This window comes from Gossypium hirsutum, chromosome D04, assembly GCF_007990345.1.
Source record: "Gossypium hirsutum isolate 1008001.06 chromosome D04, Gossypium_hirsutum_v2.1, whole genome shotgun sequence".
In the NCBI taxonomy this organism is placed as follows: domain Eukaryota; kingdom Viridiplantae; phylum Streptophyta; class Magnoliopsida; order Malvales; family Malvaceae; genus Gossypium; species Gossypium hirsutum.
The window spans coordinates 6,950,582-6,967,969 of NC_053440.1; the positions used below are offsets into that span (position 1 = coordinate 6,950,582).

At 32.9% G+C, this 17,388-nt stretch overlaps 1 protein-coding gene across 5 annotated transcripts; it reads right to left on the reverse strand.

The window, feature by feature from the left end:
• Positions 1-1,414: 1,414 nt before the first annotated feature.
• Positions 1,415-14,244, reverse strand: LOC107934346 (uncharacterized). 5 transcript variants are annotated; one of them, XM_041091834.1, is made up of 21 exons: positions 13,861-14,244; positions 13,701-13,763; positions 13,427-13,599; positions 13,250-13,340; positions 13,088-13,165; positions 12,947-13,006; positions 12,721-12,825; positions 12,238-12,348; positions 11,443-11,484; positions 11,172-11,285; positions 10,910-11,097; positions 10,218-10,507; positions 10,021-10,142; positions 9,820-9,862; positions 9,628-9,719; positions 8,159-8,207; positions 6,785-6,855; positions 6,536-6,655; positions 5,296-5,396; positions 2,979-3,024; positions 1,415-1,779 (listed from the first exon to the last, which is right to left on the reverse strand). In XM_041091834.1, exons 1-21 carry the CDS (start codon positions 13,999-14,001, stop codon positions 1,729-1,731), a joined length of 2,151 nt encoding a protein of 716 aa, XP_040947768.1. In that variant the 5' UTR covers positions 14,002-14,244; the 3' UTR covers positions 1,415-1,728. The 5 variants fall into 5 exon arrangements, 4 of the variants coding, with proteins under 4 accessions (XP_040947768.1, XP_040947767.1, XP_040947770.1 ...); XM_041091833.1 differs by having other exon boundaries at positions 1,415-1,788; positions 13,861-14,243; XM_041091836.1 differs by having other exon boundaries at positions 10,910-11,067; positions 13,861-14,240.
• Positions 14,245-17,388: the final 3,144 nt, after the last annotated feature.

The following is a 17,388-nucleotide window of genomic DNA, read 5'->3' on the forward strand; positions in this document are numbered from 1 at the left end:
TTACCTACAACTTTTTTCACTCAAAGTTGGCAATTTATCATAATTTAATATTTAGTTATACTTAATGCCCCATAAGTTTATACCACTAACTCATTTAAAACTATATATAAACTCAATTATAAAATTATATTAATAATTTATTTTTATTTAAAAATTACATCCAAATCCAGTAACTTTCAAAATCTTATAATAAGTTATCAAATCAATAAAATATGATTAAATTTTGTTATTAATCTCTATACTTTGCAAAAATTGTAAATTTAATCCTCTTATTTCAATTTGATCATTTATAGTTTTTGTACTTCTCAAATTTTAAATTTCCAATTATCATCAAACAATAGCTATTAAATTCATTAAATCATGTTATTTCCAAAATTTGATATGCCAAACATGATATTATCATGTGTAATGTCATATCAGTTTATTATTTCCACATATTACTCACTAAAAATTCATTTAGTAGATTAACTATTCTCATTTGCATTGACATTAAAATTTCAAATTTCAAAAAGTAGACATAAAATGATTCCATTGAATAATATGAATCAAATCTATAACTATACACAACGTACAAGACTAATAATTGAATTTAACTAACTAGATTTAGTTGTTATTAGGTTAGGATTAAAATTTTAAAATTCAAAATGCATATGAACTAAAATTGACCAATTCAAAAAATATAAAAACTTAAAAACAAAAAAAATTCATGAAAATTTAAGGCTAATGCCAAAATGAACCTCGTGTGTTGGTCTAATGACTAGGATGTTAGCCACCTCAAGTATGACCTGAATTCAAATCGTGCTAGTAGCACTACTGTTATATCTTTGCCCTCCTCTTGTAATTCAAAAAAAAATACTAGTACCACAATTTAACCATAAAATATCTATTACTTATCCGTTATTATTTTTATTTTTTATAAAACAACGTACGTACAATTAATTTACTTTTACCTTTTCTAGGGTAATTTACTTTTTACTTTTTGAGGGTATTTTCTTCTTTGACCGTAGAGGTATGGTGAAGTAATACAATACAAACAAATAAAAGTAGAAAATGTCATGCAAGGATTTGAGCTTTGATTTCTCCTAATTCTACATAAAATCTATCAAGACGATAGCAGAGACCTTGGAAATTGGTCTTCATCTCACTATATAAATTATCAAATAAACAATTTCATGGTTTCAATTATAGATCTGCTTCATCGCCCTTCCTTCACACAGCCTTTAGTTTGACTTCAAAACAACAGGGAACCATTTAATTTAGTACATAAAACTAAGAAATGTGTAATGCAAAATGCACATATATTACCAAAACCAGCATATTGTTCTATTTCATGACACAAATTGCATGTTTGTCTGATGCCAACTGCTTTCTTAGATGATGAATGTGAAAAGAGAAAGAACCGCCACAGCGTTTATATCACAAAAAAAGACCAACCATTCCTGTAAATAAAAATGACCTCAAAGGGGTCGGAAAGTGAATACAAACAATATCCCTGTTACCGTCTAGTGATAAAGCCAAATAAGACAGCAACGAGGACAGATATTATCGATACAAAATGTAATTACAACTCAACATTGCTGCCCGTAAAGAATATTAGACCACTAAAGCTAGCTACTCTCAACAAGTTAACTAGTTAACAAAGAGAGGCAGTCCTCAAATATACATTCTACACAAATCTTTCAATAACAAGGTTTCTAACTCAGCTGCACAGTGAATGTACCATGTACCTTACTTGTTAAAGAATAAACCTCTCTTCTTTCCTTTTCTTCTCTCACCAGCCTGCAAAAGCTAATAAGAGATGTCTCTTGTGAACACAAGGGTTTTTAAATAACGCGAGGATCACAAAATTTTACCCCACAAACTTTAGTCTTACAGCACTGCAAATAAATGCTTCAAATATGCACTGATCGGTTTCTTATATTATATTATCTACTTATTTAACTGAAAGCTAAAAATATTCAAGTGAGCCCACAGCTCATAGTTCTCTATCTTTAACCACAACCAAACTTATGACTCAATGCAAAAAAAGGAAACACTGCCAAACTCATATACACAGTTCTCTATCTTCAGTCTTACAGCACTTAAAATATTCCTCTTCATTTTGTGTAACAGATAGGTCAAAAATCAATAGCATCGAGTGAAACTCACACTTGATTATACATGCCAAAATCTCAGATTATAATTATGCAGAGAATGTAAAGATATTCACAAAGTAAACTTGGTTAGATGCATGACAAAACCATACCAAGTTTACAAAATTGATTCCCATCATTCAAAAAAAAAAATTTCAACAAACCAAAAAATAAGATAAAAAATTTTCCGGTCCAAGCTCCATATGTCTACCTTGCGAGCTAATATCAAGGATAAAAGCTATCACATGTCAAATTTGAGCCAAAAAAGAAAAGGAGGAAAAAGCAAAAGCATCATTCCTTGGGCATCCAAAAGAAACAATAACACATGACTGAAACCAGTGCAATTTTTTCAGGCATGGACTTAGAAGCTTTCAATCTTCAATTTAGGAGTAGAATAACAGCCAACCAGTCCAGAATGATGGAGTATGTAACAAAAGTAAAATTTTAGATGAAGTAAATGACAAGGCACTTTTCAAGAACATATGTATGCAACTGAAGCTGAAAATAAGAAATTCTATGTTAGGAATTTTGAAAAACTAGGAAAATCATCTTTGGATCCCCAAATAGCACTGCCGATATGATTCTTTCTAAAAATATGAGATAGATATCAGAAGCTTTTATTTAAAATTGAAGTATCAAAATAGAAGCCAGTACAACAAAACTTGGGTTTTCACACTTGAAGGTCAGAAAGTAGATCTACAGATCCAGTATTTCAAAAGACGGATGGTATGAACCTCTTATTCAGTTTTATGTTTCTATGTAGATGTGTGCATGTGAGCATAACAAAGTCGCACAATTCTCAGAGTACAAAGAGAAAAAAAATGTACAGAAAGAGGAGAGTAATACCCGTAAGATGAATAATCTCAAGGTGAGCACAATTGTATCTCTTGAGCTGCACAAATGAAATGCAAGTATAAATAAACTTAAACCCCTACACAGCCACTTGACTGAAAAATAAACCCAATAAAACTTGTCTAAAATATAGATGAAAACAATCTTGAAAATTAAAATAGGATAGATGTAATTTTTGTAATGTCCTATAAAAAGACATGAAACAAAAGTATGGAAGCATTGCTCCTTTGGTTGTTATGAAGTCAGGATTAAGAAAGTCACAAGTTTTTACCATAAATGACACCAAGTTGGCATGCACCAATTTCAACAATTGGCATTAATATATTAGAAAAGAAGCATTCTCACAGCCGAAACAATGTCCAGAAAGCAAAAAAACACCATTGTAGATTTTTCATTTTTTACCGTGACAACAGATATAAACGCCACTTTTGGGCATCTACTGCTCCTTACTCTGTAAATAAAATCTGGAGTGGCATGCAGAAGCAGGTTTTGAAGGGCCTTTCAAAGGTTTGCCAAAGCTTGATCTTAGCACCAGGATTTAATTAAGTACATTTCTAAAATAAAAAGTGGTTAAAGAGTTTCAATAGTTCATAGTACACAAATGAGTCCTATCTATACATAATCTAACTTTACAATAAAATTTAGCAGTGTTAGTTGTATTGCTTTTGTCTTTGAAAAGTCAATGATCTATTGGCAGTTTGCTGAGAAAGATCAGTGTACCTTTCTTTCATTTATATATCAAGCCTTGCTATACTTTTAGGCCCTCCATTCAAGGTGTGTTTAGTGTTAGGTGTTAATAAGATAGATCTTTGTGTTCTAGGAGTGCTAAGATTCCATTCGGATAAAATATTTTAGAGCTCCACATCTTCAAAGGCTTTTTCAGTGGGCTGTGATTGCCATTATAATTTCATAATGAAATAACCATAGGAATCACATCCATGAAAACTACATGGGATTCAATTCTTATTTTCTTTCTCTTGCTTTGCAATCCAGATCCGTAACCAGTTCTTGTTGATTCCACACTTGGCAAAAGGCTCTCATTTATTTCTTTAAATCTTAGATCAAGCCTTTTTCAATCGATCACCAAGCCAGCATTACCTAACAATAGTTTTTTAACCACAAAAATCCAATTGCATTAAATAAGATACTTTTCACAACCCTATCGACAGTTTTCGTAAGTAATTTTTCTTGACCAGCTAAGCAACCAAATTTTATGTTACAATATTCACACCAAAACTGTTGCATACTTTTAACCTCACAAAACAATATTAACCATCCCCAAAGCCTCCGACAAAACATACCCCACTGCTGTTCTACCTCAATATTATTTCCAAATTTCTCAACCAAGATCTCTGTTTCAGTATCACTTTCTTCCACTATGATTCCCCCCCCCCTTTTTCAATTCTCTCATCGTCTATTCATCTCAGTTAACTACATAATAGCAGCAGACTGCCAAAGTTTGGTCTACTATAGCTACCCAATAAATCCATCCCATAGACTATTTTATTACAAATCAAAGTTTCTTCAGTTTTGTGATAACTATATAAATAGATAGATTCATACCTGTCAAACAATTACCAATATAATTATTACACATAGAGATAGATTTAATAAGTAATCAGTTGCAGTGATTATTTGATATCATTCAGTTCAAGAGGAGTACGTTGAGGGTTTTACCCAGTGAACTCAGATTGCAGAATACCAGTGAGAGAGAAACAGTAAACATGAGTAGCTTAAATAGGGGATTTGATCTTGCATGATGTATGCAAACAGACACAAATAGAGAAAAGAGGTCGGAGAAGAGAGACAGAGAACCTTCTAGAATTTGGGAATAACATCCATTTTCAATTCTTCATAATTCAAAGCAGCAGAGGAGCAAAGAGTCAGACATGGGATTAATTTTACATAAAGTTAAGCCTATCAGTGCCGTCAGAGCCTCTATTGATAGTATATATCAGAGTTCACCCTTGGGGAGTACGAGTCATATACGAACATCTTCCAGATTTATTAAAGTTATTGGTCTTTGATGCAACTCTCAAAATAGAAAGCAAAAATATCAACAGTATTAAGCATTGGGATGCAAAAAGGGATGTAATCCCCTCCACCCAAACCAGTGCATAAACTATCAGGATAAAACATCAAGTCCTAAATATTGAGGTGTCCCCTTGGGACTATATGAAAATACTTGCCTGCTCTTAGTAGAATAGTATTAATTTTGTCAACTTTTCAGATGTTATTCTCAAATGTACTACGGTTACAGTAGCATAATCAACAATTGTCTATTTAACCACAAGAGAAACTTTGAACTTACCAGCTAATATCTTGAGAGTTGTTATCTGCTCGTAACACACGCTGCACACCATTTGATCCAAAAATTGTAAACTCTGTAGGCTCTTCGAATGTTATTTTAATCTAGAGAGAACAATGAATAATAAATACACAAAAAGATGCCAATATAAATATATAGAGAATACAAATCTAGGAGAAAACAATACATCAAAAGCAGCCAAAATCAGGTAACTATTTAATTATTTCCACCAGAAATCTATACATGGGCACAAATATATTGAGGCAATTTTTTACTGCATGAAAGGATTACTGACAAGAAATAAAGCATATGATGTGATACTTCACGGGGCAAATATTCATTATAACTAGGATCAGAAAATTTATCTCCATGTCCATATGTTTAAGCTTAGAATTATCCTGGATCCCCATGATTATAACAATAAGATCTGTGCTGCATTTGGTTTCCTGCAATAACCCTCTACAGTGCTAGATTCATTTATTGTGAACATCTTAAAAACATGTTTAAGTCAGGTTAGTATTACTTTGAAAAATTAATTAAGAAAAGAAACCAGGGAAAGCCAACACTTTCTTTGGCACATAAAGTGAAAAAAGGAAAACTCATACGCTGAAACAGTTTAAAATGACGTATTTAGGTCTATGCTGATGTGCATTGCAATCTTAACGGAATGCTACTACACATGATGCCTAGAGCAACTCATTTTCTCCGGCAGTTCTACCATGAGCTTCAGCTTAGAAAAAGCTTTTACCAAAATATTTTGGTAAATCCTTAAATATTTTGGTAAAGTCTTAGAAATTTTGGTGAATCCTTAGAAATATTGGTAAATCCTTGGATATTTTGGTAAAAGCTTTTCCTAAGCTTTTTTTTGTGGAGCTCGCCCTAGAATTTCCCCCTTTTCTCTCCAAGGAGGAAAGTCTCTCAAAGTTCCCTGATCATGAACCTTGCTTGTCCAAAACGATTGGAGTGGAATTATAGGAATAAAAGGACTATAGAGCATAAATCTTGTCCAGAAACAGAGCATTAGAGGTAAAGCTTAATGTTATGAAGGCTAACCATCAATCCAAAAAGAGGTGTGAAGTTTTAGAGTTCTTTTTTCGTCTTCTCCTTTCATCATTCAATGTCTCTATTTATCTCAATAACTATAATCAATTCAGATCAGAAAATTGCTATAAAATCTTAACCTTCTAGCTGCCTTATATCACTCTTACAGGATCTCAAAAGAATAAGCAAGTTATAGCTGTACCTGAGTGGTTGGGTAAAACTTTTCAGTGACCACAGGACCATTGGGTCCACTACACTTGATACTGTAACCATCCCTCTTAACGGCCAAAGTAGCCGGTTCCCATATATCAAGAAATCCTGCCTGTAATATAGAAGAGTTAGAAGTAAGGACATTGTAATTAAATAAAGTTAATAAGCACTAGAAAACGAAATGGAAGTGCCATCACCCAATGGGGTAGTATATGCAACCATACAAGTGCAGAAGTCATACCATGGATAGAACTTTATATGAAGCATGACCACTATAAAGAGTCTTCTCTATGTGGCCTTGCATCTCAGGATCTGTTAAAAGTAAAGGGAAAAACGAGAAGAGAATAAGTAGAATATAAGTATTAATATGTGGTGCTAGAAAATTAGTAAACAAGTTAACAAGGGACTGGATGGAGATTATAACTATCTCAAATGATAAAAGGTGCAGAAATTGTTCAAGGAAAAACCAACATAGACTTATTCTGGTAAGTAGAAAAGACAATCTAACCAAAGCATATAGTATAAATTTCTCCCTTATGAGAAGAAAAGGAAAAAGGAAAAGATAATGGGGATACAGGCAGAGACCCCTCTGTCATTAATTTCCAACACACATGGTATCGCCGTTTTATCTGTGGGACTCAGTTATCAGCTATGGATCCCCCATATGCAATGGTCATGACAAGTGTATTGCAAAATTTGGACAAAAGTGTAATGGAGGGGCACCAAACCATGGATATTTTCATCAACAAACCATCAATCTGACAAAAGGGTTGACGAATCCGCCTTTGTCTATTCAGCATTCTTTAAGTACAGTATGCAAGAACTATAGTTGCTGTTACAATCAGCTAGATATTACTAAGGGCCAGTTCTTCATTGCTTAAAAAAAACAATTCTGACTCCAAAAGCACTTTTGAAAGAAAAGCTGTGAAGAACAAGTTGCTCTTGACTGAAATTTTTAGCTTTTCAAAATTTCTGAAAAGAAGCTGAAAAGGAGAAGTTAAAAATTTTAGTTTTTCCTCTCCTAAAAGCATTTTTAGTGCTTAATTATTTTTTCACCCCTCCAATAATATAATATTTTTCTTTTTTTTTCTTGGTGCTTAATTACAATTGTGTTAAAATCATTAATTAAAAATAAAAAAATATTTTTTAAAATATTAATTACAAATATTTAATGGTTATATTCAAATATTTAAAATATAATTTATATATTCTAATTAAATTTTATAAATAATTAACATTTATTGCTTAAAAATATTTAAAATTTATATTTCATATATTAAAATATTAACAAGTTATAATAATTTTTTTATATTCTTACTAAAATATAATAATATTAACTAATTTAAATATTATTTAAATGTATATTTGTTACTTGATAATAACATGCCTAAAATGGACATTTTATTTCTCAAAAGCACTTTTTGACAGCAATGCTAAACACTCAAATTTTAAACCAAACTTTTCAAAAGCACTTCTCAAAAGCACTTTTCCACAGCACTTTTCAAAAGCAATGAAAAACTGGCCCTAAGTCTTTCTCTGATTTCAAAAAATCTCATTTCCATTCATTACAAATAGAAGGTATGCTGCAGAAACATAAAGTATTAGTACCACCTACCACATGTGATCTTCTTGTGGTAATTAGCAAAGACCTTCACCAGCTCTCCCTGAATTGAGATGCAAAACAAGTTATTCAAACCAGCAACAATACCAAGCAGATATTTTCCCTAGTGCAAAGCAAGTGGTGCCTAGAGTATATTTGACGACTGCAGGGTACATTATTCCCCAAAAAATGATCGCAAAATTTACAACAATCATCATATTCATCTTTATAGACACTAATCACCCTTCAATTAGTTGGCACCTCCTAATGCCGTATGAGCATGGGGAAATTTAAGCATTTATACCAAGATTAATGGCAGGGTAAGGAGCCCTATGAGACAAGAAATAAAAAAAAAAGGCACATACAATAATGGAAAGACTTCATGAAAGATAGAAATGAAGTGATGACACAACCAAGTCTGGAATACATGGTCTTCAATTGACAATGAAATATGCTCAATTTGTCTCCATTTGAAGGTTCATACTTGAAATGCAAAAAATTTAAGAAATGTTGACTTTTGATTCTTTGTTCCTAGAAAATATTATCTCAGGCTACAAAACAGGAAGTAGCCCTCTCCCATTCCATAATTCTACCCCTCCCTTCCAAAGACTCAAACCAAAAGCCCCAAGCTGAAATCTCAGCCTCTCAGGTTCTAGAACACTAGCATGTCCTTGTGGACAGAAGTTTTGACTTCGATGATTGCACACATTCAGTTCCCCATCAGCTAAAGTTTTTTACTTCAGGTATTATTAGTAAATAAAAGGATATAAGGAATTTTCATCATAAAAATGAATCTACTTTCGGAAAATGGAGATTAAGACTGAGGATTATTGTTAGAGAGTGGTTGATCCTTTTGGTCAAGAAATAGCATTGTGAGAGGTCCATAGACACATGTTAAACACTACTTAAACCCAAAAGCCTAAGCTAATGGGTTCTCAGAGCCTTCAAGTGCATATGTCACTTTTACATCTCACTTTCATCAATGATGGGAAAACTGCAATTCCAGTGGCAACCTCAGCAAAATTCCTCTTCAGATGTGAGTCGTGATTAAGCTACCTTGGATGAGTGAACAACACAATTCTCAATGCTGAAACTCTTTGTGCCCCATAATTTCTATGCCAACCCCATAACCCTATTACAGGCCTCGCCATAGATGAAAATGATCCACAGGCAAATAACAATTACTTTGAGTGCAGAAGACATAAGCACCAAGTCATCATTAGCTTCAGCAATTTCTTTTAGCTTATCTGAGGTTACAACTGATACACATGTAAAACATGGATAAAACATTATAACTTCAGAATGCAAAACTAGAAAATACATGAATCAACATGTTTTCTACTGTTAAATGGATCTTCCCTGGTTAAAACTTCAGACTTACCTTGTACCAAATTCCTAGGCAAAGAGAGAAAAGCGAAGGACAACAAACCACACATGAAAATACAAGATTCCAAGTAAGGGAAATAGCATTGTAAAGTCAATACCTTGCGTTTCCTGTTATCTAGAGGTTGAACTTCAATAGCAAGGTATGTATCAACATCATCAGCAGTAACAAGATAGTTTGGTTGCTTTGCTCCTGTTTTTCAGAACTCCTTTAGAAACATATTTGATAAATAACAGGGATTACATTTTGAAGGGAAATTAGAAACCCTCAAGAAGATAAAAGATGAAACTACCTTCTATGTAATTAACAGATCCATCTTCCATGTGGCGCACCCACTGTCATTGCAAGCACATTACAGCATTACAAATACACATCTTGGAATCATGAAAAATGCTAACTATTACAAGGCATCTTCAAATACAGCCAAGAGATAACAGTACCCAAAATCCCAAATTTTCAAAATAGAGGGTAGAAAGATATCCTGAAAAAGCACCTCGAAATTACAGCTGGTTGTTCCATTAATAGAATATCCACACGCCTGTAGCTCCCTTCCTGGATAAGCTTCCCCTGAAATTTGGAGACCTTCTATAGCTGGAAGCGGATCATCTTCTGCAGCTGCAGAAAGCAATACATAACATAAGATGGTCAATCTTGATTCTTACAACCAATAAAGCACAGTTAACACCTTACCCTCAGAAAAAGAAGATGAAGGCTCTTCAAGTACTGATGGTAGATAAGGAGGATAGGAGGAACTGGGATCATCCTGTGCAGGTGTATAAGGCGAGTTTCCTGAACGCCAATTGGAGGGAAGTTCTCTTTCAATCTGCTGTCCCTCAGCATCAGGATAATCCATCTCGCTATTGCTGACAGGGACAAGAAATTTAACTTGTTTATTTATAGTCTCTTCACCATATCGCACAGTGTTCGTGTCACCTTGAGTTCCTGCCAGCTGTGTGGGTATCTCAATGGCAGTAGAAGTCCTGGCAACCATTTAAGATAAACTTATTTTTCAGTTTCACACACATGAATGCTGAAATGCCCTTGTAAAAAAAACCTCAGCATCTGTCACTAGAAAATTCACGTGTCATTCTTCAAACACATCTACAAGAGATTGTATATAAAATTTTTGCCCCCCAAAAAACTGTTTATATAGACTATCAACTATAGTATCCTAATTTGACTATTTCTCCAAAATGTGGAAGCAGTATAGTGTCACAAAGGAAGGCTCATATTGGCTCATCCTGAAAATCTAGCTTTTGAAATGACTTATGCATACAACGCACCAAAAGGAATTCAATGAAAACAGAACCCACCAACAAATGCAGATGGTTGTAATTTGTACATTCAGTTCACAATAGCAGTCTCCATTTGACCAGGCTCACCTGCTTGCTATGGGTGAATATCTCCACAAATCATCAGGTTCCAAATTTTTTGAGACAATACCACCACCTGAGCCGCCTTGGTATTGACCAGGTAGATCCCAATTTGAATGTGTTTGAGCATCAGAGACTATCTGTGTCTTTCCATGGGAAAAAACCGGCTGTGGCATCAATTCAAGACCATTTTTGCTCTGAGAGAAAGCATAGGAATAAGAATGCTATAGGGTACAGAAGTAAAGATCAAAAGAATATATTATAATCATACCGAAGCTGTCAATGTTGGACCAAGGGAATGAGATGGAGATTGGGGGGTGAAATTGGAATGATTGACATCCGACCGCCAAGGTGCCAACCGATACTGCGAGTCTTTTAGCTTTGACTGAGGCCAGGAAAAGAAAATATAAACATAATTAAGTTTTACAAGATCAACATGAAGTTCAAAATCTCAAACCATAATCAACACAGGTGAACTCAATCAGAACTGGAAGAGAAAGATGCCTCCAGTTATTACAAACAATTCAGTCCATGCAGCATACCTCGGTGATAATAAGCTTCTCCTGCAGATGTTTAAATAGAACCTGCACGAGTCCAGAAGTAACTTCATGCCTCTGATTTAAAGAGAAGATACAGATACATTCTGAATAATTCAAAATAATTGTTCGTTCTTATGTTTTGTGTCCTCATCTAATATATATGTGTGATTTTTCTACACCAACTCTCTTCAGAAATATCAAGGACAAAACTGGATAGAAATTAGGTACATTATATACTGTGCTACAAGTACACCAACCTAGAAAAGGAGATTCTGAAAAGGAGAAAATGAAAAGAATGTACGAAAACGTAAAAGCATATCTTGTTTGCCTAATGATTACAGTGGCAATAAAACTCATAAGGCAAGCATTTTTTTTATTGAACTTTTTAAGAATCTCACATTTGTCTTTCTATTTTATCATATTCATCAGAAGTTAGCCTAACTACTGTCAAGATGACCCAGTCAAATTACATGCATCATCATAATTAGAGATTTGACAGAACAGAGATACCAAAGCAAAGACCACTCGATTAGTTATTCGGAGATATAAGAAGCTCATACCAATTATGGCCATTTTTATAAATAGCAGTGAAGTATGGGCCTCACACTATGATATCATTTTTGATAGGATTGAGAAGAACACTTTCATTTGAGTTAAAGAAAAAATTCATATCCATAGAGATACATAATAATACAGACAAATTCCTGATTTTCTTGCACATCGATAAAGGGTTTGCATAAAAAAAATATTCTATGAGTATAATTATATCAACAAATCGGACAGCACTCCGAGACTGACCTTGACATAGCTTACAATGGATTGAGCATCGGGTACTGGTGGCTGCAGGGAATACTCTGCCAAAAGAGGAAGCAAAGATGATACAAAAGTTGTTCTTTCTTGCTGTGCAGCCTGAAAAAGAGGACCATGCATTGAACATTGAAATGTACATCTTTAATAAATTAATAAATAAACCTAATCATGATCATCATAACAATATACAATATTACAATATATTGACAAAAATGCATAAGTTCATTGTCATGACAATATTTTTTAAACGTCAATTGAAGTGAATAAAGAAAAAAATGATTTCACAGCTGAAATAATTTGAGCATTAATGGCCAGAAGTTTAAACATAAGAGAAAACATGGTTAATTACCCAAACAGAATACAGAAACATTGCATCCTACAGAAATTGAGAGGACAAGTATCAATGTGAAAAGGAAAAGAAAAATATTAACCCTCAAGGTGAAAACTAATAACACTAAGAAATGAAAATACCTGTAATTGATATGTTAAGCGAATATTTTCCTCAATTATATCTTGCCTATAAGAGAGAGCTTTTGAGGCAGCATCGACAAGGTCCTGTTGTTGCTGATCAAAGGCCTGATGACAATAACTCAAAGGATTTTATTAATTATATTTCCATTCATGAACAAGAAGCTGAACGAAGAAGAATGAAATGAGGCATTCTGCAAACGGAAGGAAATACTAAGTTAGTGCCTACCAGACGCATGTGGGCAATGCGCTTTTCAAGAACATATTTTTCATTACGAATTTGTGCTTCCTGCCAGTGTAACCATGAATAATTATAAATCCAGAACTAACAAGAATGAAAACAGAGGGAGAAAAGAAGCAAGACATAAACCTTGATAGAAAATTCAGCAAGCTGTTTGCGCAACTGCAAAATCTCTTCTTCATGTTCCCGAATCTTGATGGGAACATCCTGGAGAAAAATAGAAGCTCGCAGTCTATAAAAGAATCTAAAAGAAGAGAATCCAACAGCATAGTTAAAAGGGCATGAAGGAACCTGTTTCCAAATGGAATTGGAATTATTTACTTGAGGCACTGGCATAAGACCCTGTGGCAATCGAGAACTGTATTCTCCTTCTAACTGATACCTACCATATTAAAACAATAGAAGAAGAAAAATTTCATGTTTGATGTTCGTACAGTGTGAGGAGTAACGCAATGTAATAAGAAGAACCTGGTGGGCGAAAAAGAGGTAGCCGTGGAGGGTGAAGAGAAATGAGAAAGAGCAGGGCCCGTGTTATTATCAGAAGCAGCAGCAGCAGCAGAAAATGCATTCAAAGTACCATTTAAAATGGTATTGGTAGCTTCCTTTGCAGAAGCATTTGGATTGCTAACACTTTCTACTTTCTGCTTTCCATAAAAATATAAATAAATTCGAGCATGAATAAAGCACAACGAAAATATAGAACTTCACTGATAACTAGAATGCAAAAGGTTAATTGTCCTACACATTTTTCAAGTAGCTCAAGTTTCTTCTGGAGTTCGGACCTCAATCGACTATTCTCTTCTTCCTGAGAATAGATGCAAAAAAATTACTCTTTTTTTATCATCACAACTAAAGATGGAGGAGAAGAAGAAGAAGAAGAAGAAGAAGAAGAAGAAGAAAACCTGTTGTTGGATGACGGCTTCGGCGGCCTCAATGGCTTTCACGGCCCGAGACAAGCTATCGTCGTTGTTGTTGCCGTGGTTGTCGTTCAGGGCCAATCCAGATAGCTTTTCAGCCAATTTCCCATCGTGACCGTTCTCCATGCCCCCTACCTTCAACCCTCCCCTGATTTATGGATTCTTAAGAATCAAAATCTCAAACCCAATCTCGATGATGGAGATGGCGATGGATGCAAAATATTCTGGGCCAAAAAACCCCTAACCTAATGATCTATAATTTAAAATATAAGATGGGGGTATCTGAAATGAGTAAGAGTTGGAGTGGGGAACGGGAAGGGGAAGAAAGGGAAGGGACAAAGTGTGCGTGTTTACTAAGACAGATTCACCGGCCAATTATTTCCCCTTATTATTACAAAATTACAACTTTATCGCTCATTTTTTTTAATCAAAGATACTTTCACTATTTCAAATCATAAACATGGTAAAAATATTACCTTCTAAAGTATTTTAAGTTTCCCTTGGATTATCTATAAAAATTATAATTATAATTATTTTTAAAAGAGTTTAAAAATATAAATCAATAAGACACCTATCACCATTTCAACCCACTTATAAAATTTTTATTTTACAAACTATGGCACAAATATCATTTCAGACAAGCAAATAACAACCACAAAAGTTTCAAAAACTAATAAAATTTGCATCACCTTAATTAACCATCAAGTAATTTTAAAAATAAACTCTGACTTATTCTCAATGTCTCAAAAAATATCCATTACACGAAAATGATTTATGATTATCATCATTAATAAAGATAAAATTACACTTTGACCTTATTAAAATAATAAAAATTTAATTTAATTCTTTAAAAATTATAAATTATTAAATTATTAAAATAATAAATTTTATATTTTTACCATCATAAATATTACAATTTAATTTTAAACTCCCTAAAAAAATTTTAACTTCACGACTGCTCACGCAAGATAAATAAAATTCATATGATCAAAATCTAAATTAGATTTACGGGAGAGTCAACTTGAAAGAAAACTGAAAGTAAACCACTCCAGCTTTCCTATTGGATTTTCTTCACTATGAAAACGGAGTTAATATCACAAATTTTAAATACGACAAATTACTAGTAATCTAATGCCACCATGTTGTAATAATAATTACAAAGGAAGCCTACATTACATAGCTAATCTAATAATGATTTAAAAATAAAAATGCATGTGGGGCTGACTTTTTCCTCTTCTTGTCGCTTCCAGCCTCACCTACTTCTTTTTTTAAATTTAATAACAACTAATGCTATATGTAACCTATCGCAAAATTAGACCACAAAATATGTATATTATCCATTAAATATGAGATTAGTAATGCATTTAGATGTGTTATATTTTTACAAATATAATTTTCTTTTCTTTTCTCTTTTTAAATTCGACTTCTATTATGTACAAATATCATAACATTAGTTTCTTCTATATATAAACTCTTGTCGTGTTTGGTTTTTGTTTAATTCTTTTATTTAAATTTAAATATATTTCAATTCTTAGTATATTTTATTTTAATTAATGAAACATGTGTTATATGTGAATTGTACATATAATTATATTTGTAAAACTCCTTGAAAAATAAAATCAAATTTAATCTTTAAATTAATTTAATTATCACTACTAAACTATAATCAGTTTACTGAACATTCTACAAAAACTTGTATATAAAAATTTTAATATAGTTTAGACTAGTCGGCAAGAACTACTTATCTCTCGATCTTATAGTTTAGACCAGGTAGGGTAAGGTTTTCACGGTAGACTATACCGATTTCGGGTTCATATCTACTTAAATAACTTCCTAGGGTCGTCAATCCTAGGGTTTAAGTTATTCCCTTCCCAACCAACTAACCCGTTAAGTGATATCCAGTAGACTATTTTAGGTTCATATCTACCTAAATGAATTCATAGGGTCGTCAATCATAGGATTTAATTGCACTCAACCAAACCCAACCAATCCAAATTAAACTCTACATTTCAATCAATTAATTAGGTTAATACAGTTGAAACTTGCAAAATATGTATAAAGCATAAATTGATTCTAATCTTTATACAATCATTCAATTAACAATGTTAAAGAAAGAGATATAAAGAATAAAATAAAAGAAAAATATGCTCATGGATTTATCGATAAAAGCGTGGCTCCGGAATAATCTCCGCTTACGAAAGTCTCACTTCAGAATAGAATATTCCGGTTGCAAGAACATAATGTAAACTAAGTAAAAACTAATAACAAAACAAAAACCTAATAATTTTTCCCCTCCATCTGTTTATAATGTTGTATTCACAAGACTAAAATGCCACTTTGTTTATAATGTAACTTAGGATTTTAGGTTGTAAAAAAACCCCTAACTGCACCTAATAATCTCAATCAATGCGTGCAGGGATTTTGGGTTGTGCAGAAGTCGTGTTGCAACACAGCAGGCGGATGTTGCAACATAGGTCGGTGTCGTGACACAGCAGGCAGTTTCGTTAAGGACTTGGCTTTGTTTTTGTCTTCAGTGTTGTGACATCGGTATCTTGGTTTCGCGACATGGGTAATAGTTTTGACCTGAATGTGCATTTTTAGCTCTCGATTTAACCTACATAGCCCCATAACCTTATTTAGCTATCTAAGATGTAATAAAAACTACTAAAAATCATAAATTACTACTTCAAGCATGAAAACATAAATATATACTAAGATGCTTTGATTTAACTATTAAACAAGCTAAAGTTATGTGTAAAAAATGATGTAAATAATAGTATAATTCGTGGCAGATCACAATTTAAGATGGCTCAACAAGAGCAATAATCTATTAGTGAGGGCATATCTATATTGAGATCTAGTGCCCTTAATGTAGTATTTTCATTTATATGTACTTGTATTTTTTGAACAACTTGGTTTAGTAAAATATCCATCAATTTCACTAATATTTTTGTATATTGTCCTCAACGATTTTTGCACACAAAGCAAAATAAAAGTAAATATCGGATCACTGATTATGTAATGTTTAACTAATATTAAGTGACATTGTGTAGTCAGATTGTAATATAGAAAGACAACTTATATTAGTAGATAGTCTAAACACATCCTTAGTCTAATCAATATTGATCAAATCAATTGAAAGATTAATATATTGTTTATGAAGTCCAATTGAAAGATACATTGTATTGGGTATCAGAGTGGATAACTCCCACTATATAAAAATATAGATATGAGTGACTAGATTGACAATACATCGAATAAAAACCAAGAAGAATAGATCATAGATTCGTTTATGATTTATTCATTTGTGATGATCATAATGTGGCATACTGTTAAGCTCAATAAACACCAATAGGGGGTGATGTTGAATCTGGTGCCCTAAGTTTGGTATTTTTATCTATGTACACTTGTAATTTTTTTAACAGATTGATTAATAAAATTATTCATAAATTACATTAATACCCTTTGTATATTGTCTTTACGTGATTTTTGTATTTAAAGCAAAATAGAAAC

What these genes read in the sequence shown, in the direction of transcription:
- LOC107934346 (XM_041091833.1), bottom strand. Translation starts at nt 14,001, where the DNA reads ATGGAGAACGGTCACGATGGGAAATTGGCTGAAAAGCTATCTGGATTG. An exon ending in CCAATTCCATTTGGAAACAG is followed by an intron (nt 13,166 to 13,249) that starts GTTCCTTCATGC and finishes ATTTTTCTCCAG; the next exon opens with GATGTTCCCATCAAGATTCG. An exon ending in CCACAAGAAGATCACATGTG is followed by an intron (nt 6,856 to 8,158) that starts GTAGGTGGTACT and finishes TACTTTTAACAG; the next exon opens with ATCCTGAGATGCAAGGCCAC.